Consider the following 27,473-nt stretch of genomic DNA (forward strand, 5'->3'; position numbering starts at 1 on the left):
TGACATATTATACATATACTTAAAAGTAGTCTTTACGTAACATGCAAGAGAAAGATCAGTCAAGAATAAACTGAGAGAGCAAATTGGTATCTACTGAAGCAACATCACATGTCAAACATTCAACTAGGAAAAGGAAATGAAAGATCTCTAGGGGACAAGTTACGATTAAAGAAAGATACAAATATCTCACTAAAATTTTGAAATGAGACTACTTAACTATTGACAAGGAGAGGGTAGATAATAATTGCTTTGATAAATTACATAGCTCATTTCTTTGAAATGAAAGAAATACATACCTTAAAGTTTAAAATAAACGATTTTTAAGGTTTGTTTTTCAAACAAAAGTAACTGGCAGAACATAATACAAGAAAATTTTACAATTATTTTAATGCACTGAATGCTTATAGTTCAAAGTTAAGAAAAATGAGCTATCTATGAACAGTAAGTGCCTTTAAACAACTTTTAAACTAGTAGATGAACTTGAATATGGCTACAAAATGGGCAGCTTGAAATGTGATAGTCACTGATGAGGCAAGGTAATCATCTAATGATTTCACTGAAAGAAACATAATATGCATGTAAGGTGCCTTGTGGAATTCCATGGGCATTAAAATTTTTTACAGTGTTATGATACGTTCTGGAAATGAAATTTCCCTCTATAGAGTTTAGGGTTTAGGTTTAGAGTTTAGAAATTTCCCTCTATAGAGTTGAATAGCTCCCTAACAACACCAATTATGTATGTTTGACTACAGGCTGAATAACCGAGAAGCTCAAAGAAATCTCAGCTTTAACAGTGGTCTACACAGAAACATGAAATGAAAAATTTTTCACAGAATAATGAAAGTTATAGATAAAAAGAGAAAATCACATTGGTACTTTTTAAAAAAGATTCTGAGCCACCCAGGTACCCCTTAAGGATTTTATTTATTTATTTTTTTTAATTTTTTTTTTCAACGTTTATTTATTTATTTTGGGACAGAGAGAGACAGAGCATGAACGGGGGAGGGGCAGAGAGAGAGGGAGACACAGAATCGGAAACAGGCTCCAGGCTCTGAGCCATCAGCCCAGAGCCTGACGCGGGGCTCGAACTCACGGACCGTGAGATCGTGACCTGGCTGAAGTCGGACGCTTAACCGACTGCGCCACCCAGGCGCCCCAAGGATTTTATTTTTAAGGAATCTCTACACCCAATGTGGGTCTTGGAACTTACAACCCCAAAAGCAAGAGTCACATGCTCCACTAACTGAGCCTGCCAGGTGTCTCCACATTGGTACATTAAACAAAATTTACTTTTTACTGTGGCAAAACATACCTAACATAAAATTTACTATTTTAAGGTTTTTAAAGTATATGGTTCAAGCAATGAAACTGAATTAGTTATCAAAAATTCCCAACAAACAAAAGTCCAGGACCAGACAGCTTCACAGGTGAATTAAAGAAGAGTTAATATCTATTTTTCTCAAATTATTCCAAAAACTAGAAGAGGGAGGAAAGTTTCCTGATTCATTCTATGAGGCCAAAACCAGATAAAGACACCACAGAAAAAGAGAACTACAGGCCAATATTTCTAGTGAACACAGATGCAAAAAATCTTCAACAAAATATTAGCGAACAAAATCCAGCAATATATTAAAAAATATCATTCACCATAACCAAGCGGGATTTAGTCCCAGGATGCAAAGATAACTCAATATTTGCAAATCAATTAACATAAAAAAATCACATCAACAAGAGAAAGGACAAAACCCTATGATCATTTCAATAGATGCAGAAAAAGAATTTGACAAAGTACACCATCCATTCATGATAAAAACCCTCAACAAAGTACATACCTCAACATAATAAAGGCCATATATGAAAAACCGACAGGTAACATCATCTTTTCAATGGTAAAAAACTGAGAGCCTTTCCCCTAAGGTCAGGAACAAGACAAAGATATCCACTCTCACCACTTTTATTCAACACAGTACTGGAAATCCTAGCCACAGCAATAACAAAAAGAAATAAAAGGCATCCAAATTGGTAAAACTTTAAATATTTGCAGATGACATGATATTCTATATAGAAAATCCTAAAGATTTTACCAAAAAAACTACTAGAACTGTTAATGAATTCAGTAAAGTCACAGGATACAAATTGAAGATACAGAAATCCATGACATTTCTATAGAGTAATAATGAAGTAGCAGAAAGAGAAATTAAGAAAACAGTCCCATTTACAAATGCACCCAAAATAATAAAATACCTAGGAATAAATTTAACCAAGAAGGTGAAAGATTTGTACTCTGAAAACTATAAAACACTGATTAAAAAAAATGAAGATGACATAAGGAGATGGGAAGATATTCCAGACTCATAGATTGGAAGAACAAATGCTGTTAAAATGTCCATACTACCCAAATTAATCTACAGATTTAATGCAATCCCTATCAAAACACCAACTGCATTTTTTGCAGAACTAGAATAAATAATGCTAAAGTTTGTATGGAACTGCAAAAAGACCCTAGCCAAAATAATATTAAAAAAGAAAAATAAGGGCCATCTGGGTGCTCTGGCAGTTAAGCATCTGACTCTTGATTTCGGCTTAGGTCATGATCTCGTGGTTGTTGAGTTTGAGCCCTGCGTCATGTCAGAGCTCGCTACTAGCAGTGAGGAGCCTGCTTGATATTCTGTCTTTCTCCTTTTCTCTCTCTCTCTCTCTCTCTCTCTCTCTTTCTCTCTGCTCCTCCCCAGCTTGGGCTCTCTCTCTCTCAAAATAAATAAATAAACTAAAAAAAAAAAAAAAAAAAAAAAAAAAAAAAGAAAAAAGGAGAAACAAAACTGGAGATATCACAATCCCAGATTTCAAGATATACTACAAAGCTGTAGTGAAGAAAACATGTAGTACTGGCACAAAAATAGACACATAGATCAACATAATGAATTAGAAAATCCAGAAATAAACCTATGATTATAAGGTCAATTAATCTTCGACAAAGGAAGCAAGAATACACATTTGGAAAGAGTCTCCTCAACAAATGATGTTGGGAAGAAGAGACAGTTACATGTCTAAGAATGAAACTGGACCACTTTCTTATACCATACACAAAAATAAATTCAATATGGATTAAGGACCTAAGTGTGAGACCTGAAACCATAAAACTCCTAGAAGGGAGCACGGGCAGTAATTTCTCTGACATGGGACACAGCAACATTTTTCTAGGTATGGCTCCTGAGGCAAGGGACACAAAAGCTAAACTGTTGGCACTGTACCTAAATAAAAAGTGTCTTCATAGCAAAGGAAACAACGAACAAAAATTCTCTGAAAGACAACCTACTGAATGGGAGAAGATATTTGCAAGTTACATATCCAATAAAGGTTTAGTATCCAAAATATATAAAGAAGTGATACAACTCAACACCCAAAAAACAAATAATTAAAATAGTTAAAATTAAAATAGTTAAAAAATGGGCAGAAGACATGAAGAGATATTCTCCAAAGAAGACATCCAGATGGCCAAAAGACATATGAAAAAATGTTCAACGTCACTTATCATCAGGGAAATGCAAATCAAAACCACACACCTGTCAGAATGGCTAAATTCAAAAACATGAGAAACAACAAGTGTTGGCAAGGATGTAGAGAAAAAGGAACCCTCACGCACTGTTGGTGGGAATGCAAACTGGTGCAGCCACTATGTAAAAACAGTATGGAGGTTCCCCAAAAAATTAAAAATACCATATGATGCAGTAATTCCACTACCTGGTATTTACCCAAAGAATATGAAAACACTAATCTGAAAAGATACACACCCCCAAGTTTATAGCAGCATTATTTGCAATAGCCAAATTATGGTAGCAGCCTAAGTGTCCACAGATTGATAAATGGATAAAAGGTGATATGTATATACACGTATATACGTGTATATATACGTGTATATATATATATATATATATACACTGTATATGTGTGTATATATACGTGTATATATATGTATATATACGTGTATATATATGTATATATACGTGTATATATATGTATATATACGTGTATATATATGTATATATACTATACACACGTATATACGTGTATATATGTGTGTGTGTGTGTATACACACATGTATATATACACACACATGTCATTAAAAAGAATGAAATCTTGCCAAATAAGTCAGTCAGAGAAAGACAAATACCAAATGATTTCAGTCATATGTGGAAATAAGAAACAAAACAAATGATCAAGGGAAAAAAAGAGGCTAACCAAAAAACAGACTCTGAACTATAGAGAACAAACTCGAGGTTACCAGAGGGGGAGGTAGGAGAACAGATGGGTGAAATAGGTGAAGGGGATTAAGAGTACACTTTTCATGATGAGCACTGACTAATGTGTAGAACTGTTGCATCACTGTATTGTACACCTGGAACTAATATAAACTACACTGGAATTAAAAAAACAAAAAAAAGGAAAAAAAAAAAAGATCCACAACTGCTGTATTCCCCCTACCCTCAGTCCCTGGTAAATACCAATATACTTAATGTTTCTATGAATTTGAATGCTTTAGATACCTCATATAAGTGGAATCACAATTTATTTTTTTCTAATTTTATTGAGAAATAATTGACATGCATCACTGTGTAAGTTTAATGCATACATCATGATGTTCTGACTTATATATATTGTGAAATGATTACCACAATTGGTTCACCTAATCTCCATTATCTCGTATAAAAGAAGGAAAAAAAAAACTTTCTCTTTGTGATGTGAACTCTTAGGATTTACTCTCTTAACAACTTTCCTATACATTATATAGCAGTGTTAACTATAATCATCATGTTGCATATTACATCCCCAGTACTTAATCTTATTAAGTGGAAGTTTGTACTTTTTGACCATCTTCCTCCAAATCCTCCTCTCCTCCACCGTTTACTGCTAGTAACCAAAAGTCTGATCTCTTTTTTTATGAGCGTGGTTTATTTTTTTCTTTTTTAGATTCTACATATAAGTGAGACCATTCAGCATTTTTCTCTGTCTACAATTTATTTTTAATCCAAAATATTAGCAGTCACTGAATGAAAGGGATTTTTCCTTGTTTTATTTTGGGGCTTTCTGTTGCTAATTGGTCCTGAGCCCAGTAAATACACTGGATGGATTTTATATGGTACAATCATATTTCACAGCCCCTGCTAATGATCCATTCCTGAATATAGAAATTAAATGTCATTATGTTGAAAGATCACTAATTAGATACTAAGGTAGTCTTGACTTTGAAGTTATTTATAAAATTTTAATTTTTCTTTGGATGTTAAATGAAATGGATGTTTTAACATCTTTGGAAGTTAAAAGAAAAGTTAGAGGGTAGATTTAATTACTGCATTCACCTGCAGTTAGTATTTATTACTATACTCTTTAACCTTTGTTATACAACACTGGGAAATTTTCATTGAGTGGAGAATTGCCTGGGTTTTGGTTCCAGTTCTGCCATCTATATGACCTTGGGCAAATCATTTAATTCCTTTAAGCTTAGGCATTATTATCCCCAGTAGTATTCTACTCCATAAAGATGGATGGAGATAATCATACTTGGCTTACCTACCTTGGGGTAGAGTTATGGGAATAAATGGAGAGTATTATGTCAAAAAGCTCTGAAATATTAGCTTTGGAAATACATATTAAGGATTAAAGAAACCTCATCCTTTCCCAAACTTCTCTCCATTTTTATACGCCTTTTTCTAAAAATGTTATGCCATACTAGACTAAAAAGTTACGCTGCTTTTTCCCCAGTTCCCTATCTATTGGACTATATGCTTCAAAAGTAAACTCACATTAAAAATGGTCAACAGCTTTACAGCTTTTTTTTTGTGGTGACTAGGTCTAGGAATAAGGGAGTAAGGGATACCAGAAATAAATTAGAGAAGAATTCCCCTCTCTTCTTCCTTATTCACTCTCCTGTAACTTCCTAGTTAGGAGACCTTTAGTTTGAAAGTGTAGACACGACTAAGGGGTGTTTATACATGACAAGTGAATATTACAAGTGCTACTTTGGGGGAATCTCAGGAATGGTTTGAATCCTCATCTGCAGTTTCACTTAAATTACACCAGATATTAAAGCATTGTGACTCAGTGGTTTGTGCAACAAGCTGGAAACTCAGGACCTGTGGGTTCTGGCCATGCGTCTGACATTTGTATTTTACAAGTGAGCTAGTCATGCCCACTCCCATGTTTTATTTAGTTTTCATCTATTAATGAGGGCAATGATACGAAATTACATCCCAGAGTTGTTAAAAAAGAACAAAGAACAACTTGCAAAGAGTTACAATGCCATGAAAGCCATAACAAAGGTAGTTTTCATGAGAGAATATACATAAAAATACTCCAAAAGTTAAAATTTCTATACAGATATAAAGCATTACCTGAGTGAGGGGGGAAGGGTACACTGTGAATATGAAACAGGTAGGTAATCCTGAAACCCATTTTGAATTATTGGTTTCAAACTCCACCCCCTCCCCCAACCTTCACAAAAGTAGTAAGAAGATAAATTTTGAAAGTGGTATTTTGGTTTTCCTTTCATCCCTCATGTCTTTACCCAGAGTGAAGGTGGCGAGTGAGTAGGGCAAGAGCCCAAAGAAGGGCTGTTTTACAGGAGGTAAAAAAGTAAAAGGTTCAGAAATCATTCACTGTTTGTTTTTTTAACCAGTTTCTTATTTTGTGTTTTTGGTGAGTGAGGGTAATGTGTAGCACACTAATTCCGAAACATACCTCCTAGAAGACGAAACCACGGCTTAGAGAGCTTAAGTGACACCCTGGGTAAGAAATGGAGTGGGCGTTTGAAACTTCATCTCTCTCACTTCGCACACAGCCCATGCTCTTTCTTGTTGCCCTGTTCTGTTTCAGGAAAAGCAGAATTTCTTTTTGGAATAAATGCCAAACAGACCTGTCCTGAAAAGTTATTAAGTCAAGTTGTTCCAGGGATTCTCCCCACCTCTCTCATGGCCACATGGGTTGTATCGTGACGTCTCTACACATCTCTATATGGCTGCTTAATGTTTCTTTCTTGACTAACTGGATTCTTTATAATTTCTATTCTTACAAGGCCTGCCCTAATTGTACCCCATGGCATTCAGCTTCTACCCTTGCTGTTTAACGCTCTCTAGGTTTCTAAGTTAGGATTCTGAACAGTGAGAACTGCTTGGCCAACATGATGTTTCTACACCAGGTCACAGGATGCTGGCCAGTTTTACATGGGGATTAGTTAACTTGGGTCAAGTGTGGCTGAGGATGAGCAAGATAGTCAAGTTTCTTGAGAACTGTTGTAGGTCGGTATTCTGAAACTTAGCCTGTGCCACTTAAAAAATTCTCTCAAATAAGATCTGCTTTCATTTTTCTTCATTTGTATGTTTTTATTAACGATATTGCAGGGGCACCTGGGTGGCTCAGCTGGTTAAGTATCAGACTAGACTTTGGCTCAGGTAATGATCTCACAGTTTGTCAGATCAAGCCCCACATTGGGCTCCGTGCTTAGGATTCTCTCTCTCTCTCTCTCTCTTTCTCTCCCCATCCCCCGCATGTTCTCTTTCTCTCTCTCTCTCTCTCCCAAAATAAACTTAAAAAAAAAAAAGAATTATAAAGAAGATATTGCCATTCTTATCACCTAGATTGGAAGTCTAAAAAATTTTAAGTAGATTTAATTTTGTTGGAAAAGTAATGCACACAGAGTAAAATATTTGGAATATAAAAGGGTATACACACTGGAAGTTGTCTCCTTTCTACCAAAGATTCTCAAAGCCCTCCTAGAGGCCAACACAAGCGAACAGTTTTTGAAGTATTTTTCGCAAAGTTCTATGTTCAAGCATTTTATCCACATTCTATTTTACATAAAAGTAAATAAATACCATAAATACAATGCCTACCTTGTCTCATTTAATAAGTACATCTTGGGGCCTATTCCACATAAACATATAAAGATTATTTTTTTCATATTTTGAATGGCTTCAAAAAACTTAATTATATGTATGTGATTTTGTTTTTTAACTAGTCCCTTTTGGTATGAAGGTATATTGTTTCCACTTTTACTACAAATAGGGTTGCAATAAGTATATATGTTTGTATATAGCTGTAAATATTATCTATAAATTTTTCAGCTAAAGCATGCATAACGTTTCCATTTTTATACATTTATGGACAAATTGCCTCTCATCATCTGTGCATGAAAGTTTCCATTTGCCCATACCATGCATAACCCTGTGTACTATGAACCTTTCTGATCTCTTCTAATTTGGTAATTTCAGTCATTTGTAATTTTACCTTCTTTCTTGTTCACTAAGTCAGTCAGTCATCTAGTTCTCTGAGTTCTTTGTCTCTCTCAATTCCAATTCCATCTGTGTCTTTTTTTTTCTTAATTTTTATTTTAGAGAGAGTGAGAAAGAGCAGGCGAGAGAGAGACAGAGGTTGGGGGAAGAGAGAGAGAGGGTGAGAGAGAAAATCCCAAGCAGACTCCACATTCAGCGTGGATCCCCACTTGAGGCTTGATCCCATGACCCTGGGGTCATGACCTGAGCCGAAATCAAGAGTCAGTGCTCAACCAACTGAGCCACCCAGGCGCCCCATCCATGTCTTTGTAATTGAAGTACTATGACCTTAGTTACAGCTTTTGTTGCTTCATGTATTGGCTCCTAATACCTCATTCCATTCTTTCCGCTTATTAAGTCATGATTTATCCAAAAAGTGCCAGATTGCTATTTTCCTAATTTTACTTCTATTCTCAAAATCCTTTGGTGACTTCCACTGACAATATGAAGTGTGCATCATTCTCCAGGCATTCAACATCCTCCAGAATCCAATCCCTATCCACTTTAGCGCCTTCACACATATATAAAAATTCTGCTACAAACTTCTGCTTTACTGTCTTCATGCTTTTTGTTTCATCACTTCTCTTACATGGGAGCTCTTCTTTCCGTTCAAACCCAATTTCACATATCCTTCAAGGATAGGACCACTGCATCGTGATAACCAATTCACAACTGTCTCTTCTCAGAACTGTTAAATGACTCAACATCTGTATCACTCATTTGGTATCACTCATGGTATAACTAACCGCTTATTGTTTTTCCTCCAGGCTATGCACTCTAAGAAGCCATCCCTAAAAACACTGATGTATCTTGCATGCGCGCGCGCACACACACACACACACACACACACACACAGCATAATCTCTCATATTTACAACCCTTCATATTTTGAGGTAGACAAGAAATATCTGTAGATTGAAACATGACCTAAATATGTTAAAATGAGGAAGGTACTGCCAAGCCCTTGCAAAAGAGTTTAAATACATAGAGGTACATTTGTTCTCCCTAACCTACATCAGATGCCACAGGTAGCTGCTAAGAACTCAAAAAACACACAGTGTTACAGGAAAGAGAGAGAAGCATGCCAGTTAAGAGGAAAAGTAAAAAAATTGCAAAAACACTAGTCAAAATAGACTCAGTAACTCAAAACAAGTAACACTTCCCATCAGACTGTCCCTAGACCGTTAGTTAGACAACTTGTCTAGCATATAGTCTTTATAAATCACCCTCTGGTTTGTACATTCTTTTGATACATCAAAAGTAGAAGTACTCTTGATCATCTGCCCATTTCTTTGCTGAGAGTCTAATTTCTTTTCCAGTTCTGGAGGAAAAGGGGTACCTACAGCGAGCTATCTTAGTAGGTGATCAAGTCCAGATCCTGACCTTTCCATCCAGTGAAATGGAGTCTCAGTAACTGATTAAAGTAAAATACTCCAGACCCTTGTTTCAGATAAAGCTTACCTTAGAAACTGAACTGTTCCTCTAAGTGAATTTTTAAATATGGATAAATATATAATATATATATATATTATATATGGATATATATATGGATATATATGGATATATATATATCCATATATATGGATAAATATATATATATAATGTAAAATGTATATTTTTATATATAAATGCATAGTTAGAGATTTAGAAAGGCACACCTGCAAGTGCCTATTTCTGAGAGGAGGAGTGGATTAGTACACACTAATTGTATTATTAAAAAATTTTTTTTATCTGCGACTCAAACCTATTCTCTTGAAGGAGTTTATTCCATAGTAGTTCTAAACATTCATCTGGGAAAAGGGGGCTATCACTTATATTTTCTATTTAACCAAATTCCTTGACCAAGCAGCGTATCTGTAAAAAATGCTTGTGGGTATAAGTGACCAAAAAAAAAGTCTATGAATAAAATCCTTCACTTCTGTCACATTACCACATGTTTACCTTCCTTAGAGGAAATATAACCGTTGTACTGAAAACAAGATTTGCGTTCTAGTTTTGGCTCTGCTAAGAATATGCTGAGGGAACTTAGGCGAATCACTTTCTTTGTAAAATGGTTAATTAGACTAGGACGGATATTCTGATCACTAGAAGATTTACAAAGATGTATGAAGATTTATAAAATCCACTCAATGGAGAAAAATCTATTACTCATTTTGGAAGGGCTGCGAATCTAAGCGCAAGACAAATTCCCTTTAATTCAGCAATCACAACCCCCAACACAAACGTGTTGGATGCACTCCAAATAGGAGCTCACTCGTCAGGGTTTGGACGGATTTGCAAAAAAGCAAAAGTCCTTTCACTCAAGAAACGTTTCCTTTTTCTTGACCGTAGCCATTCCCCAAAGTGTCAAGGTCTAATTGCCGTCAATAGTCACCAAACCACTAGTAAGATGAAGACATACCTGCTGTGAACGTGGAGGTGACACAACTACAGTTCCCAGCATGCCTCTCTATCCCACCGCCGCCCTCTCCCGCCCCCGCTCCTGGACTCCCGCGGGTCGGGACTTGTAGTCCTAGCCCACAGTTGTGGGCGGCGCAGAAGCGCTCTAGAATGATGCTTTTCCCACTAGCAGGCCGTGAGCCCGCAAGTTCCAACTAAAATCTTACTCGACTGACTAGGATTTACTCTGTTCAGAGGCGAACTCCCTCCTTCCAGACCTCCTCAGACCTACTAGCAGGCGGGGCGGAGCCACGCCCCGGAAGTAGAGTCAAGTAGCCCAGCCGACAGCTAAAAGCCTTCCAGCCACTCCGAGAGGGGCTAGCACCGGCAGGGCGGGCTTGGGAGAGTGGCCCGGAGGCGGGGTGGGCGGGGTGGGGTGGGGTGAAATCGGCGCGTCCTAGCGCCTGGGGCGGAGCTACGGCGCGGGGCCGCGCGTCTGGGTGGCGGCGGGGCCGCGCCCGTGGGGAGAGGCGGCTGCGGGTGCTGGTGGAGGTGGGGGGGGAGGAGGAACCGGGAAGGGGGGGGGCAGGGAGAGCGGAGAGCCGTGTTCCTGAGGCGGTGGCGGCGTCTCCCAACGAAGGAGGAGGAGGGCGGGGAAGGAGGATGGAGCAAGCTGGGGGTTGGGGTTGGCGCTAGCCGCAGCGGCTCGCCTCGTACTGTGGGAGAGCGGCCGCTGCTCCTGGAAGTTGTGGGGTCGGGAACCGGGCCGGTGCTGCCGCTGCCGCCGCCTTAAGCGGTGAGGAGCCGAAAGGAGTGGCGAGGCTAGGCGGGGGTCGGGAGGGAGGGGAAGGGCCGGGAAAGCGAGCTGGGGAAGACTGAGCGAGCTCTGCGCCGGGCGGGCGGGCGGCGGGGGGGCCAGCCACCGCAGCCGGGGGGACGCGGGAGGATGGAGCAAGTGGAAATCCTGAGGAAATTTATCCAGAGGGTTCAGGCCATGAAGAGTCCGGACCACAATGGGGAGGACAACTTCGCCCGGGACTTCATGGTGAGTCCTTCCCCTTGCTGTCGCCTCCTTTCGCCGGCACCGGAGCCCACCACCGCCTCGCCCAGCCGGCCCGGGCAGCCAGCGCTTTGTGTGCAGCTGAGAGGAGAGGGGCGGAGTGGCGCGCACCAACTCCTTAGGGCCGGGTGGTCTCGAAGGCCGGCGGGAGGTGAGACCGCCTCCGCCCCTCGGCCGCCTTCCCTCCCATCCCGCTTTCGCGGCCCCCACCGCGGGCGCCAGGGGCGCGAAAGGAGCGGCCCCGGCGGAGCCCGCACTCTGCACCGCCGCCGGCGACCACCTATTGTTTCTCGGGCCGGGAATCGTAGCCGAAGGAGGTGCAGACCCGGGGCGGGAGGGGGGGCTCGTCCCTCCACCCCCACTCCCTAACCAGCCTGCCCCTCCTGGGAGGGTCGAGGCAAGGTGTCTACCCTGGGTGGAGAGCAGATCGCAGCTGATGGAGGTACGGGGGTGTTGAGGTTGGCATTAACTCCTGGGGTCCCTTTGCTCAGGCTGGTCTCAGAAGTGGGCAAGGGAGGAGTTCTGCCTTTTTTTTGGTTCTCAGTTATTCTTCCAAGGCTTGGGAAAGGATTGTCCGTAAGGAATCCCTTGGTTTGCCCAATTCCATCTACCCTCGTCCGGTCTCTTGTCTCTGGAGACCCAGGTTTGAGATGGCGTTGGGGTCATCGTGACTTTAGGTTGACGGGGTAAGTGTGTGTGTGTGTGTGTGTGTGTGTGTGTGTGTGTGTGTGTGGAGGGGGTGATTGTCCTGAAGGAAGCCTACTTCGGACTCCCTAGGGGATATTGTTGAAGGCGGAGGGGATGTGACTATCACTTCCTATCCGGGGTGGGGGTGGGGAACTTGGGAACAATAGTCCTGGTGGGGCGGAGGCAACGAAACGGGCTGAAGCCCTGAACTGGGAGATAACCTTCTCAGCCTCCCCCCGCCCCCCTCTTTCCGCCCTCTGCTTGGGCTGGCTGGCTGGAGAGGAGGTTAAAAGTCTTGTTCGTGAAATTGCTCTAGATACATCACTTATTGAGGGGGTCAGATACAAAGGCGTGGGACCAGAAGTCGACTTCCTACATTGTCCCTCCGGCCCCCCTTTTATTTTTCTGCTGGACAATGTTCCCTTTAGGGTTGTTTCTCGGCTTAGGAGGCGGTGGTTGCGGCTGCTGCTCCTACGGATATTGCGCAAGACTGGGGCGTTGGAAACTCTGGAGGTCTGGGGAATGGAAAAGGAAGTGGGACTTTGGGAAGAGGTTGCTCCTTAGCCTTGGCGGGGTTTGAGAATGGGAAATAAGCTAGGGAAAATTTTGCTCCTGGGCAAGATACAACTCCAAGAATAAGCACTTAACTCCGAAATTCTTGATTGTAAAAAGGATACACAGTTAATGTCTATAAAAATGAATGAGCAGCAAACGCTGGCTAGTTTTTGTTTCAAAGTACAGTTTAATTGTTTACAAGGTGCAGGTGATATGACTTTTAGTACTGAAATGCTTTTTCACATTTTAAAGCGACTCCAGTCTAGTAAAGCCTTAGCATTAAAATTGTTAACAGCTTATAAAATAGATCGTTGACCTTACTCAATATAATAATAATATTGTTGAGCTTTGTGATTCCCGCCTTCCTAGACCAATAATAGAGGATAGGAGTAAGATTTTGTTAGTATCTTTTCAGAACAGAAAAATATAAATAATCTATGCCTTCTTTTAAACATTTTCTGTTGATATTTAGCCTATGTATTTTTGAAAAATTAATTTTTGGTCGAAGTAAAGGTAAGGAACATTTTCTCGACTTACATTGAGAATTTTGATTGTGTTTGTATCTTTTGGGTAGTGTCACTTACCAATAATTGGATGGAGTCCCTTTTTTCTATATTTTTAGCAAAAATAGAAAATATTTACTTAAGATATTTTAAAAGTTTAAAATTAGTCTATTACAGTCTTATTTTGGTTATGGAAGAAGAGGTGGTGTGGTCCATGGTCACTTCTCCTTTGCATGCTAGTCATCTGGTTATCCCTGGGCACATCCTGTCAGGAAAGAGCATTGTTTGGTGATGAAGGCCATCAGGACAGGTGCCCAGTCTCTGAACTACAGGGGAAGTAGCCTTGGGGTTTGTGCTTTGGGGATGAGTCAGGGATTCCTATTGGAGATTTCATTTCTGAAGGACTAAATGAGTTTCTTTTTTTTCCATAATACCTAGGGATACTAGGTGAGTCTACATTCGAGATTTGATGACTAAGGCTATTCTTTTATAGTGCTTGCTTTTTTTATTCCATGACTTGATAAGCAATAGCTATAATTAAGACTGCTAGATTGTGCTGCTTTTTCCCTTGGGTGGTATGCTGGTGGGAAACCATGCCCTTCTACCATGGAAAGAGAATAGAAAATCAGCTAATAATTTTAAGTGTTCTGTTATTCTTCAAATCTTATGTGGGCTAAAAATGCATTTTTAAATTTTAGCATTTTACAACTGAGCCTTAGAGATAATCTAGATGTTATAATCCTGTTCAAGTATAAAGTACTAATGTTCATTGTTTCAAATTTGGAAATTATAGACTAATTAATAATGCCTTACTCTTAGGAAAGTGGGTGGACATCCAAAATGTTTTCTTTCCATTGTTATATCCAGCCTACCTAGTCCCATCACTCAAAGGCTGTCTCTGTTTAATGCATCTGTGTGACCATACAATATATTCCATTTTACATATATATATTTTTTCCATTTTGTGTGTATATATATATATATATATATATATATATATATAGTACATTATATATGTAAATATATATGTATTGAGAGCACGCATACGCATGTGAGCAGGCGGAGGAGGGTAGAGAGAGAGGGAGTCAGAGCATCCCAAGCAGGCTCTGCATGGTCAGCAGTGAGCCTGTCGCAGGGCCTAACTTACAAACCAGGAGATCATGACCTGAGCTGAAGTCGGATGCTTAACCTACTGAGCCACCCAGGTGCCCCAATATCGTTGTTGTTGTTTTTTAACTGAACATCTTGATAAGTGTTTTTCACTTGTAAAAGTCATTTTCAGTGGCTATATAATATATTTCACCTGGCAACCATTTTATAGCTTAACCATTTGCTTGTGGTTGAATGTTTAGGCCATTTATTTTCTGTTATTACAATATCATAATTCTGTAATGAACACTTGTGTGTAAAGCTTCCTTATTTTGGAGTATTGCATAAGATATCTTCCAGTAGTGGAAGTACTAGGTAAAAGGATATAAACATTTAATACAGATCTATAAATAACCTTTTGGAGAAGTATCAATGTATACAACTGTCAGTAATGTATGAGTGTTCATTTAATTATCTTGCTCTTTGATAATTTGATGATCGGAAAATAGTATCTTGTTTTAATTTGAAAATTTTCCACCTGTCATTAACTATTCTTTGAGTTTTCTATTTTTGGCCTTGGTGTGTTGAGTCCTCCCTAGCCCAACCCTAGAAAGGAGAAAACTAAGATACTGAGATGGTGTAAACTGTAGTACCAAGATGATTACTTGCATGTTGAAGGTTAAACATCTGATTTGTGGCAGGTCTGGAACTCGGTTTCTCCTATCTTGACTGCAAGTCTTCTTTTTTATTTAAAAAAAATTTTTTTTAATGTTTACTTATTTTTGGGAGAGAGAGACAGACAGACAGAGTGTGAGTGGAGGAGGGGCAGATAGAGAGGGAGACACAGAATCCCAAGCAGGCTCCAGGCTCTGAGCTTTCAGCACAGAGCCTGATGCGGGGCTCGAACCCACGAACCGCGAAATCATGACCTGAGCTGAAGTGGGATGCTTAACTGACTGAGCCACCCAGGTGCCCCATTGACTATAAGTCTTCTATGCAAGATGGCAGACAGTGATCATGACAAGTAAACAAACGTATAAGGTAGAGTGGTGTGCATTTGTGTTTGACAGACCTGGGTTTTACTCCCATCTCTTTCATTGGCTACCTGTCTGACAATGGGCAGGCCACTTAAAATAGGATGACTGATCTTTTTTTTTTTTTTTTTTTTTAACGTTTATTTATTTTTGAGACAGAGAGAGACAGAGCATGAACAGGGGAGGGTCAGAGAGAGAGGGAGACACAGAATCTGAAACAGGCTCCAGGCTCTGAGCGGTCAGCACAGAGCTCGATGTGGGGCTCGAACTCATGGACCGTGAGATCATGACCTGAGCTGAAGTCGGACGCTTAACTGACCGAGCCACCCAGGCACCCCAGATGACTGATCTTTTAAAGAAGAAAAATGCTACTTCACAGGGCTGAGGTCTGGGACTGACGTTTAGGGTCATCATCTAACAAATTATTGTGCTAAGGTCTGTGTATTCTCATATGGCTAATTCATACAGTCAGTTACAGATAACTAGACATAGAAAGAAAGAAGTATCTGGGCTTTGTTTTCAATCATTTTCTTGTGCGTTTTAAAGCTTTGTAATGTCTAAAACATTAAAACAAGAAGTAGATTTCTTCTGATCAGGCCAAAGTTTATCTAATTTACATTACACAGTTGTATATGAAAAAATCACAAAAGACACTTAAGCTACAAACAAATATGGCAGCTTCAGCTTAAAAGCCAGCTTTCTCTACATTTATGAAGGTGAAAACAAAAACATAATAAGTGAATTCAGTGGAGTATTAAAAATATAGAATGCAACAGAAGTGTGAATTCTAGTACTTTTTTGTGAAATATTGGGAGGAGAGGATTTAAGGACATTTTTCTGAGGCTGAACTGGGTATAATAGCAAGCCATCCTATATTAATATGCTATTTAAAATAACTTTGATGTTTTAAACTAATCTGAACTTAATTTATCAAAGATACCCAAGAACTACCATAGAAGTTATTTATTTCAGGGGATTTATTATATAAAACCATTTGTTCTACAAGTGGTAATCCTGACAGAACTGCTCAAAATGACCAGCCTATTTGCTTTGTTATGATTAAATAATTGTTATACGGTTTTTATTTTACTATGGTAACATTAGTGACTTTATAAGTTATTTTAAGTAGGAAAGAACTTAACATTTTTCATCTCTATTATATACTAAACACTGCGCCAGATACTTTACACCCTTTCTTACTAACTCAACAGTTTATGAGGTAGATATAACCTGTATTTTACACATGAGGAAGCATACTCTGAGAGTTAAGTATCTTGCTTGACTTCAAAACCTCTGTTCTATTTGTGTATGTATGTATGTATGTATGTAATCTCTATACCCAGCACAGGTGTAGACCCCAAGATCAAGAGTCACATTCTCCTCCAACTGAGCCAGCCAGGTACTCCCAAACCTCTGTTCTTTTTGTTCTGTTTCTCCAGGATACATCTGAGGTCTCTTAGGACCTAGCTGGGACTAGGCTGAGGGCACATCACCATGCAAAAGGATGGAAGTTTTAAAGTGGAACATGTTTAGGGAAGTGTTAAATAATCTGCCATAATTTATGGAAACCAATTTGACAATAAATTATATTTTAAAAAATGAAAAAGATAATCTGCTATAACTAATGCAGCAGTTCACATCTTTTGATCTCAAGAGTCCTTTACATTCTTAAAAATTACTGAAGGCCCCCAAAAAGCTTTTGTTTATTTATTATACTACAAATTAAAACATATTTTAAAAAATAGTACACTTTAAGATAATGATAATAAACTCATTCCATATTAACTATGTGATAGATAATTGTTCAAAACAAAAGGTAGTGAGAAGCAGCATTATTTGTATATTTTGCAAATTTCTACATCTGGCTTAATAGAAGCCCCTCCCCTGCTTCACTCATACCATTGCAATGTTACATTTCACATAGCATCACATGTCATGTACTCTAGAAAACTCTACTGTATACTCCTCAGAGAATGAAACTGATTTTTAAAAATTATTGTGTGAAAGTCTGTGCATTATCATATTTATAGGTGAGGAAACATGACTTAATATTATTAGGAAAAGAGTTTTTTTTTTTTTTTAATTTTTTTTTTTTTCAACGTTTATTTATTTTTGGGACAGAGAGAGACAGAGCATGAACGGGGGAGGGGCAGAGAGAGAGGGAGACACAGAATCGGAAACAGGCTCCAGGCTCTGAGCCATCAGCCCAGAGCCCGACACGGGGCTCGAACTCACGGACCGCGAGATCGTGACCTGGCTGAAGTCGGATGCTTAACCGACTGCGCCACCCAGGCGCCCCAGGAAAAGAGTTTTAACTTCATGGGGGCGGGCTGTCCCTGACCCATACTTTGAGAACCAATGAGGTAATGCATGGTAAGGACTAATAACGATGCTGAGTAAGTTAGGTAGGGGTTAGATTGTGAAAGCTCTTATATCTATGCTATAATTTATTCTGTAGTTCAATGATAATAATTTTGAACAGTTCTACACTAAACTCACGTGGATAGTGGGCAGGTGTTAAGAAAATACACATAGTAGCTGAGCATTCTAGCAGTGTTTCCTCCACCTTCAACCACTCACCCCCACCCTCTGGCTCCAGCCTGCTTTAGTATGAGCCTTCATTTCTATCATTCAGATAGGTGCTAGTAGAAAAGCTAAGAATCACTACTATTGGTCTCTGGAGAGCCACTTCATGCTTTAAGAAGGGTAAGCAGTGATTGGGCTCCTTGGTGGCTCAGTCTGCTAAGCGTCCTACTTAGGCTCATGTCATGTTCTCACATTAGTGAGTTGAGGCTCACATCAGGCTCTCTGCTGCCAGCACAAAACCCACTTCGGATCCTGTGATCCTCTCTCTTCTCCTGTCTCTGCCCCTCCCCTTCTCATTCTCTCTCTCTCTCTCTCTCTCTCTAAAGAAAAAAAAAAAGAGCAGTTATTTGACAGATTTGTGTTGTAGAAAGTTGATTCTGATGGCAGTATTAAGGGTGGAATTAGTGATGGAGGAGAACATTTTGGAAGCTGTTGAAATATAAGAAGACTAAGACAGTAGAAAGAGTATAAAAAGGATCTGATAAGGATTAAGAGAGAAGATTTAACAATTCACTAGATGTGGGTAGTAAAGGAGAAAGAAATATTTGCAGTATGACTCCAAGGTTCCTGGTTTGGTATACTATCACCCGTTAGAAGATATCATTTGGTAGGGTTAGGAGTATGGGAGGAGAAACAGGTAGAGGGGATCAAGCAGAAGACGGTTGGAGGAGATTTCAAGGTAGGGGACAATTTAGTTTTAAATGTGTTAAACTGAGGTGCATGAAACATTGAGTAGAAATGTAGGGCTCAAGAGAGCTGACAGGATGGAGTTAAAAATTTGAAACTTGTCATATAAGCATGTAAGAGGTAGTTGCAAGTATGGGAGCAAATGAGTGTGTTCAGATAAACATATAAAGTGACCAGTTTTAGGTTGGAAAGCAACAGCATTTAAAGAGCAGTCCAGAAAATAAATAGATAGATAGATAGATAGATAGATAGATAGATAGATAAATAGATAGCAGTCCGAAAAGGAGGTTAGTGACTGTTCCTGAGAAGGTAGGCTCGGAAAGAAGCGAAGAGAACCCGGAAGCTGTCAGAAAAGTCTGGGAGAGTTTCAGGAAAGGAGTAGTTAGCAAAATCAAATACTTCTGGGAGGACTGGTAAGGTAAGGTTGAGAAAGTACCCATTTTGTTTGCCAAATAGGAGTGATTTGGTGACCACAAATAGCAGTTTGGGGTGGAATATAGGAAGAATCTAGATTATAGTTGAGGAGAAAATAGGTAAAATGAGTATAAATTTTTTTTCCTTTTTCTTTTTTAAATGTTTATTTTTGAGAGAGAGACAGTGAGTGCGGGAGGGTCAGAGAGAGAGAGAGAGAGAGAGAGAGAGAGAGAATCTCAAGCAGGTTCCATGCTGTTAGCGCAGAGCCCGATGTGGGGCTCGAACTCACGAATCGTGAGATCATAACCTGAGCTGAAACCAAAAGTTGGACACTTAACCAACTGAGGCCACCCAGGAGCCCCAAGTATAAATTCTTAACATTTACTCTAACATTCTGAAAGCAGACAGTAGAAACTAGAGGAAGACAGATTGAAGGAGAACTCCCCTCCCACATTCTGCCTTTTTTTTTTAGATAAGATAGATGCAGTATTTTTCATGTTTTTTTAACTGTATGTATGCCCTCTTTTGTGAAATGATTGCTGTTTAAATATGATTTTCTTTTTTTCTTTTTTTTTTTTTTTTGAGAAAGAGAAACAGAGTGCGAGCGGGGGAAGGGCAGAGAGAGAGGGAGACATAGAAGCTGAAGCAGGCTCCAGGCTGTCAGCACAGAGCCCGATGTGGGGCTCGAACTCATGGACCACAAGATCATGACCTGAGCCGAAGTCAGATGCTCAACCAACTGAGCCACCCAGGTGCCCCTAAATACGATTTTAAAAGACAGATAATGAGAACTTGTCTTTTGGTTAAATGAGACCTCTGAAGTTTTTTATTTAAAGTTTGGATTTGAAATGTTAGAAAACAGGAGGGGAGAAAAGACTGAAAGCCTGGAAGGTCTCATGCTGCACAGCCAAAATATGTATACACATTTTCATTGTTTGTTAAATTGTTTAATATCATGGCTCGTAGGTGTTTTAAAAATCAGTAACAGCTTTATGGAGAGATACTTCACCTACAATAAAATTTATCCATTTAAGCTGTGTAATTTAATAGTTTTTAGTATATTCACAAAAATGTGCAGTCATCATTACAATCAATTTTTATCACCCCCAGAAGACACCCCCCCCCCCCATTAGCAGTCATTCTTCCTCCCTTACCTCCCCACTAGCCCCAGGCAACCGCTAATCTACCTGCTGTCTCCATGGATTTGCTTCTCCTGGACATTTCATGTAAATGGAATCATACAATATGTGATGTTTCGTGGCAAAGTCCTTTGACTTAATATATACAATGTTTTCAAGGTTCATCTATGTGTTGTAGGACTCAGAAATACTTCATTTCTTTTTATGACTGAATAATATTCCATTTTATGGATATACTACACTTTGTTTATCCATTCATCCGTTGATAGACATTTGAGTTGTTTCCACTTTTTGAAATCTTTTCTTTATATAACAATAGATAAAATATATTTTATGAATAAACATTTATGTACAAATTTTTGTTAGGATATATGTTTTCCTTTATCTTGGGTATATACCTAGGAATAGAATTAAAGGGTGATATGGTAACTGTTGAACATTTTGAGGAACTGCTAGATTGTTATACAAAGCTGCTGTACATTTTACATTCCTACCAATTTCTCTACATCTTCACCAACACTTGTTATTGTCTGTCTTTTTGATTATAGCCATCCTTGTGGGTGTGAAGTAGGTTATCTTGTAGCTTGTAGGTTTTTAAAATATCTTAGTAAGTTTATATAACTGGTACTGTATGTACGTCTAACGTGTCTTTCAAAGCTAGAGTGATAGGAAGTATTTTCCACGTTTTTGCATTTGAGCTAATTTTAGGGTTTTCCCATTGCAATTGGTTCAGTTTCTTATTCAGTCTTTGATGGGTATGTAGCCAAACATACTTGTATTCTAACTTTGCAAGTGGAAGTAAACTTTTAAGTAACTCTCCTGACATGGCTCACTGGAGACAGCATCCTATTACAAGTGTTAAATTCGCAAGAATGTTTGTCCGTATTTACTTTTAGAATACCGTTAGCTTTTTTCCCTTCAATATTTGACATTTAGTTTGGAAAAGGTTTGACAGTTTGAAACTGAAAGTAAGACCTTAACATTTAGACAGATTAAATTTTTTTGTTCATGTGTTAAACACTTCTGTGTTTCTATAGCACTCAGTTCATTAGATTCATAAACATTTACATTTCTGACTTCCCGGACTGAAAGCCTCCAGGGCTAGTGACTGTGACTTAATTATCTGTGTATCCTTCTTGCTTAATATAGTACTTGGCACTTAATAGGCATTAGTGGCCATTGCATGAGCAGAAATTGTAGTGAGCTTAAAATTCTGAGATGGAGAGGGGTGCCTGGGTAGCTCAGTCCACTGAGTGTTTGACTTACGGCTCAGGTCATCATCACGGTTTGTGAATCCAAGCACCACATTGGGCTCACTGCTATAGGCATAGATACTGCTTTGGATCCTCTGTCCTCATCTCTCTGCCCAACCCCCCCCCCCCCCCCCCCACTTAAAAAGAAATAAACATTAAAAAAAATTGTAAGACAGAGATTTATTCTTCAAGTGGATTCTTCAAATGGTCCGAAGAGCTTGTCTCTTAGATGAGCTTGAGAACTGCTTTTCCCCTTTATATGCATAAAGACGTACTTATACAACTGTGGTTGTATTTCATTATCCACTGAAAAAGAAAATATGAGACAAAGTACTAGACTGAATTCAAGAAAACATTTAGATAAATAGGATTTTATTAATTGTAATGTCTTCTGCCTAAATATGAAAAATAGAACAGTACATATTTTTTTCTGGATGCTGTCTGATATACATAAGGATTCAGGGAAACACTTAATGTATCTCCCACCCCATGAATCATACTTTGGGGACACTATCTTAGAACATTAATTTTAATAAAATATCTACTTTTAACTTTTGATTTTAGATTTCATTAATAAAATCTACATACCATGTCACTGGCGTTTCTGCAAAAATAACAATATCCTTGTAACTTGTGGGTGATTTAAGAGTGATTACAGCAATAGCTGTTCTCTTCTTGCCTCTAGTTTCTTGCCTCATCCAATCCATTCTACATATTGTACTCACTTTCCTAAAATACCATTTTCAAGTGTTGGCATCTGTGGAATAATAGAAAGCATGCTGATTATAAAATCAGGATATGTGAATTTTAGTCCCAGTGTTGCTACTTAGTTCTGTTTACTAATACATTTATGTAGGACCATATTGGAAACATGTTTTTATTTTTGTTATCAAAACACGTAAGTTCAAAAACAACTCAAAGCTCCCTTTGATCACCATTAAAATTATTAGAATTTTGGATGCCTATGCCAAATTGAAGCATCAGATCAAAGCTGTGCTTATTTTCAAACTGTAATTATATGCTGTCTTCCCAATTTCCCTTTCTCCTGTCCTCCCAATTTTGTAACTTTTGCCCCAGTTTAGTATCACAAGGCGAGAGGATAAAGTCTGTACTTCTTAACTTGGCATTCCAGAGCCTTTTAAATATAGTCTTACATTACCTTGGCAGTATTAAACTCCTGTACTCTGTAGTATGTATCCTCTTCCCTCTAGAATAAGCCATTTCTTGTCCTTGAGCGTACCCACTGAATGAATGAAATCTTATCTGTGGTTGTACTATTAAATTAAACATACTTTTTCCATTTCTTAGCAAACTTTCCTTATAGGCCAGTACTCTGAAGGTCAAAACACTAAAAATTTAGAATGGCTTTACCATGTTCACCCCGAACTCAGAAACAAAAATTAATTCTCATTTTCTGGGATAAATATTTTAGCTCAGTTTATCTAAAGTATTTTCCGTTGTAAATTTATCTCATTGTAATGATATCTCCACTGTAAAATTCAATTTTTAATGTCATGGAAAAAAGCCTTGCATTAGATTTGAGTTCAAGACTTGTTTAAAGCAAGCCCAGTGATATGCAGTTATTCTAACCCTTAAGACCCTAAGTCTCATCCAAATAGTTGAATTTTTCTCCCAACATTTTGTATTTCCTGTCATATATTTACATTTTAGATTCTTTAGAGTCTAAAAAATTTTTTAGATTCATGCAGTCATACCTTGACAATTACTTCCTTTCCTCTGAAATACACAAAAGTCTTGTTTCCATTTGTAAAATATTATAGTGTCTGTGAATTGGCTTATGGCAGATATAAGTAGTTTGTCCCTTGGTTTTTCCTGGAGAATGTGGAACGTGGATCATGTTAATCTCAGAGGCTTTGGGATGTTTACTAATATCTACATTTCCTTTAATAACTGTTCTTACATGTAATCTGCATTTGAAAAGCTATTTAACAACATTGAGTAGCTACCCTGGTAGACTCTGGAGGAATGCAAAAATGTGTCCCTATCATCCTTCTATGGTTCTTGCCATCCACCATTCATACAAAAGATATTCCTTAAGTGCCCACTATGCCTCAGCACTGTGTTTACAGTTAGCAATTGAAAATAGGACATTTTCCTCAAGAAGTTTACCAACTGTGGATAGACTTGTGAGAACAGCAGAAAGTTTTCCTGGGGGTGTTGGATGAGCTTCAGGAGGTCTGTGAACTCTTTCAAGTTGTACATAATATTTTGTGTGTAAGTTTGTTATTGGGGAGGTGGTAGAGAAAGTTCATAGCTCATAGATTCTCAAGGGTCTTGGGTTCCAAAAACCTTAATACCTCCAGACTAGTAGAAAGACAACAAGGTTTGGAGCCACACAGGAATTTTTATCTTGGCTGTGCTATGATTATGAGCAGGTTATCTAGGGAAATTGTGGATATAATACCTACCTGATTGACCAAGATAAAGATAATATGTATGTAAAGCTACTAGCATACTATGTAGAGAGTACTCAATAGTAATTCAAGATGTCATATTATTATTATTTTTTTTTAATTTTTTTTTTAACGTTTATTTATTTTTGAGACAGAGAGAGACAGAGCATGAACAGGAGAGGGGCAGAGAGAGAGGGAGACACAGAATCGGAAACAGGCTCCAGGCTCTGAGCCATCAGCCCAGAGCCTGACGCGGGGCTCGAACTCACGGACCGCGAGATCGTGACCTGGCTGAAGTCGGACGCTTAACCAACTGCGCCACCCAGGCGCCCCAAGATGTCATATTATTTTAATGGAAGTGTGTTTAAGATTTAAACCTAAGAGGCAGGCGAGCCTAAATCTGCTTGTTTGTCAGGTAGACTAGCATAAAAGGCATTTCAGAGATAGAAAACTAACAGCGCTTGCAGACACACAGAGATAAGAACTGTGGGTTTGAGATGAGAGGAACAGAGTGGCTGGCAAAGGATAAAATAAGAAAAGCCTGTATACTGAAATAATAGGAGGGTATTCCCAAAGCGAGAACAACTTAAATGCAGAGTATGAAATGAATATGAAGTTGGCCTTTGCATTCTTGAATGTTTTGGTGAGGAGTATTTTGATGTCTTATTATTATGGCATAGTTGTTTACCCTTACAATGTATTATTTGGTTAGTATGAAAAATCTTTTTAAAACTGAGTTTCAACCACATGGTCAGTATTCTCAAATCTGGTAATTTTACTTTATCCCAGATAGATAAAATAGTACCCTGTTTATATACTTCTTAGATGTTTAGATCAGTATTTTTCACTGGCTTCTGTTAAAAGTGCCCTGTAAAAAAATTACACTAAAAAGTCTGTAGGACCCAGGCATGTCATTTATAGTGGCTGGCCTCTTGCTTAGTTTGGATTTTTTTTTAACAAATGTGAGTTTTGCATAAGATAACTCTCGAGTTTTTGAGACTACATATTTGGGACCAGAACCAAAGAAAGAAAGGAAAATAGTTCTAGATTCCATAATACAAAACAGTAAAGAATAGCTTTTCTGGATACCTTCTTCCCACATTATACACAACGGGTTTACTCATAAGTTATAGACATTAAACCTGTTTAGAAATTTAGAAATTAAGGAACTTCATACAGATTTTGCCATTAGAAGTTGGCAGAGCTGAGTTTGTCCCCAGTTATCAAAGCAGATGCTTTTTCTATGACATGATGTTGCTTTGGCCAACAATTGCATTCTTACTATTTACGGGAAAAGCCAATAAAAAAAAAGCGGGGCATGAGAAATACAGAAAAATTCTTTGTTGGGGCGCCTAGGCAGTTCAATTGGTTGAGCGTCCAACTTTGGCTCAGGTCATGACCTTGCAGTTCATGAGTTTGGACCCCAATTGACGTTTGGGCTTGCTGCTGTCAGCTCAGAGCCTGCTTTGGATCCTCTGTCCTTCTCTTTCTGTCTCTCCCCCACTTGCGGGTGCGCGCACGCACGCTCTCTCTCTCTCTGTCTCTCTCTCAAAAAATAAATAAACATTAAAAAAAATAATTAAAAAAAATTCTTTGTTGGTGTGCCTGAGTGACTCAGTTGGTTAAGTGTCCGACTTTGGCTCAGGTCATGATCATGCTGTTTGTGAGTCCGAACCCCACATCTGGCTCCTTGCTGACAGCTCAGAGACTGGAGCCTGCTTCAGTGTGTCTCCCTCTCTCCCTGCCCCTTCCCTGCTCACGGTCTCTCTGTCTCTCTCAAAGATAAATAAACATTAAAAAAAAAAAATTCTTTGCCGGTACAGATTTTTATTTGCAGCCTACTTCCCAACTAGCTTAAGTGAAAAAAAAAAAAGATTATTGCAACAGAATACTGCGGTTAAGCTACTTGAAGTACAGGAACCAAGGAATGGAGAGCTATCTATAAAGCTAGGCACTTCTCTTCTTCCTTTTCTCTTCATAGCCCTTCTATGATTTATTAGTTTCTCTGTCTCTAGATGACTGGAGACTTGGCTTTGCTTCTTTGCACCTGCTTTACTGTTCTCTTTGTGCAGTTTGGCTTTTACTGTTTGGGACTGCATATTCTGAATAAAGACATTCCTTTTGGTGTTTAATCTATCTCGTTCACTGTATTTCAGTTTAGGGTAAGAGATCAGAATGACTATAATTGCTATATCTCCTTTTTACATTACATAAAGAGTCATTCAGCTTGCCAGTGAGATGAGTATTGTGTGAGTTGAACAAGGTGGGGAGCTTGTTCATACGTATGGAAGGGAAAGGACTTTTCCTATGGAAAGAGAGTGATAGTTCACTAACAAGGCAGGCAGTGCAAAGAGTAGTAAAAAAATCCTTGAAGCAAAACTGAAAAAAAAATTAACTATTCAGGTTTCAGCCCCAAATAAACCCTACCCACTTTGCTTCAGAGAAGGGAAAAAGAAAGATAAAGAGTTGTTATGTCTTGAGGGGCACTGGGTGGCTCAATTGGTTAAACGTCCAACTTATAGTTTCAACTCAGGTTATGATCTCCTGGTCCGTGAGTTTGAGCCCCATGTTGGGCTCTGTGCTGACAGCATGGAGCCTGCTTGAGATTCTCTCCCTCTCTCTGCTTATCCCTCACACGCACTCTCTCTTAAATAAACTTAAGAAAAAAGTCATTATAACTTGAGATAACATTCTTTTGGTTCTGGTAGAGTGTTATTTTGCATATAACAATACATATTAAAAGGCAAATTTTTGTGTGTGTGAAAACTATAAAATTAAAGTAGTCTGTATGCTGCATGTTTATGGTATCTAAAATTTAAATTGTAATTTTTCAGAGTTCAAATATTAGAACCAGAACATTACCTTTTTGCAAGCAAATATTATTCTAAAGATCTATTTTATTGAAGCATTGTGTCTGGTCATCCTTTGTTCACTCCCTGAATATATATCTGAAATATAGCATTATCTGAAAGACTAATATATTTTCTTCACAACAGATTTCGCATCAATAAAATAAATCTATAATACCTTTAGTCCTGAGTCATCTAAAAATTAAGTACTGTGATGTATTGCCTTGTTGTCACTCTTCCTGTCCTCTGTATCTGTCTGCTTTTGCGTCTCTGCTACCTTTTGTCTAGTTTTCTTTATCTACTTTGTCCATTGACCTGTTTGTGTTTAAGATTTGTTAATGTGTGTTGGAAATGGGTGTTAGAAATAGATTCGGATGTACTGTGTAATTGAGAAATTTCCTGTAATTTATGCCCAGTGTCTGTAATTCTTTACCTTTTTTAAAAAGTAAGCTCTACTCTCAACATGGGGCTTGAACTCACAACCCCAAGATCAAGAGTC

General features: G+C 38.6%; 1 protein-coding gene and 1 long non-coding RNA gene across 2 annotated transcripts in view; one reads left to right on the top strand and one right to left on the bottom strand.

Moving 5' to 3' along the window:
- Window positions 1-11,231: 11,231 nt before the first annotated feature.
- PTPN12 (protein tyrosine phosphatase non-receptor type 12) overlaps window positions 11,232-27,473 on the top strand; it is a 105,653-nt gene continuing 89,411 nt past the window's right edge. The window contains exon 1 of the mRNA XM_045494574.1: window positions 11,232-11,749. Within this exon, the coding sequence (XP_045350530.1) occupies window positions 11,651-11,749 (99 nt within the window). The 5' untranslated portion in view covers window positions 11,232-11,650. The remainder of the gene's footprint in view (window positions 11,750-27,473) is intronic.
- Window positions 22,454-27,473, bottom strand: part of LOC123606367 — a 154,493-nt gene continuing 149,473 nt past the window's right edge. The window contains exon 5 of the long non-coding RNA XR_006716251.1: window positions 22,454-22,468. This is a non-coding gene — a long non-coding RNA (uncharacterized LOC123606367). The remainder of the gene's footprint in view (window positions 22,469-27,473) is intronic.

The sequence above is a fragment of the Leopardus geoffroyi genome, chromosome A2, assembly GCF_018350155.1.
Source record: "Leopardus geoffroyi isolate Oge1 chromosome A2, O.geoffroyi_Oge1_pat1.0, whole genome shotgun sequence".
Classification (NCBI taxonomy): domain Eukaryota; kingdom Metazoa; phylum Chordata; class Mammalia; order Carnivora; family Felidae; genus Leopardus; species Leopardus geoffroyi.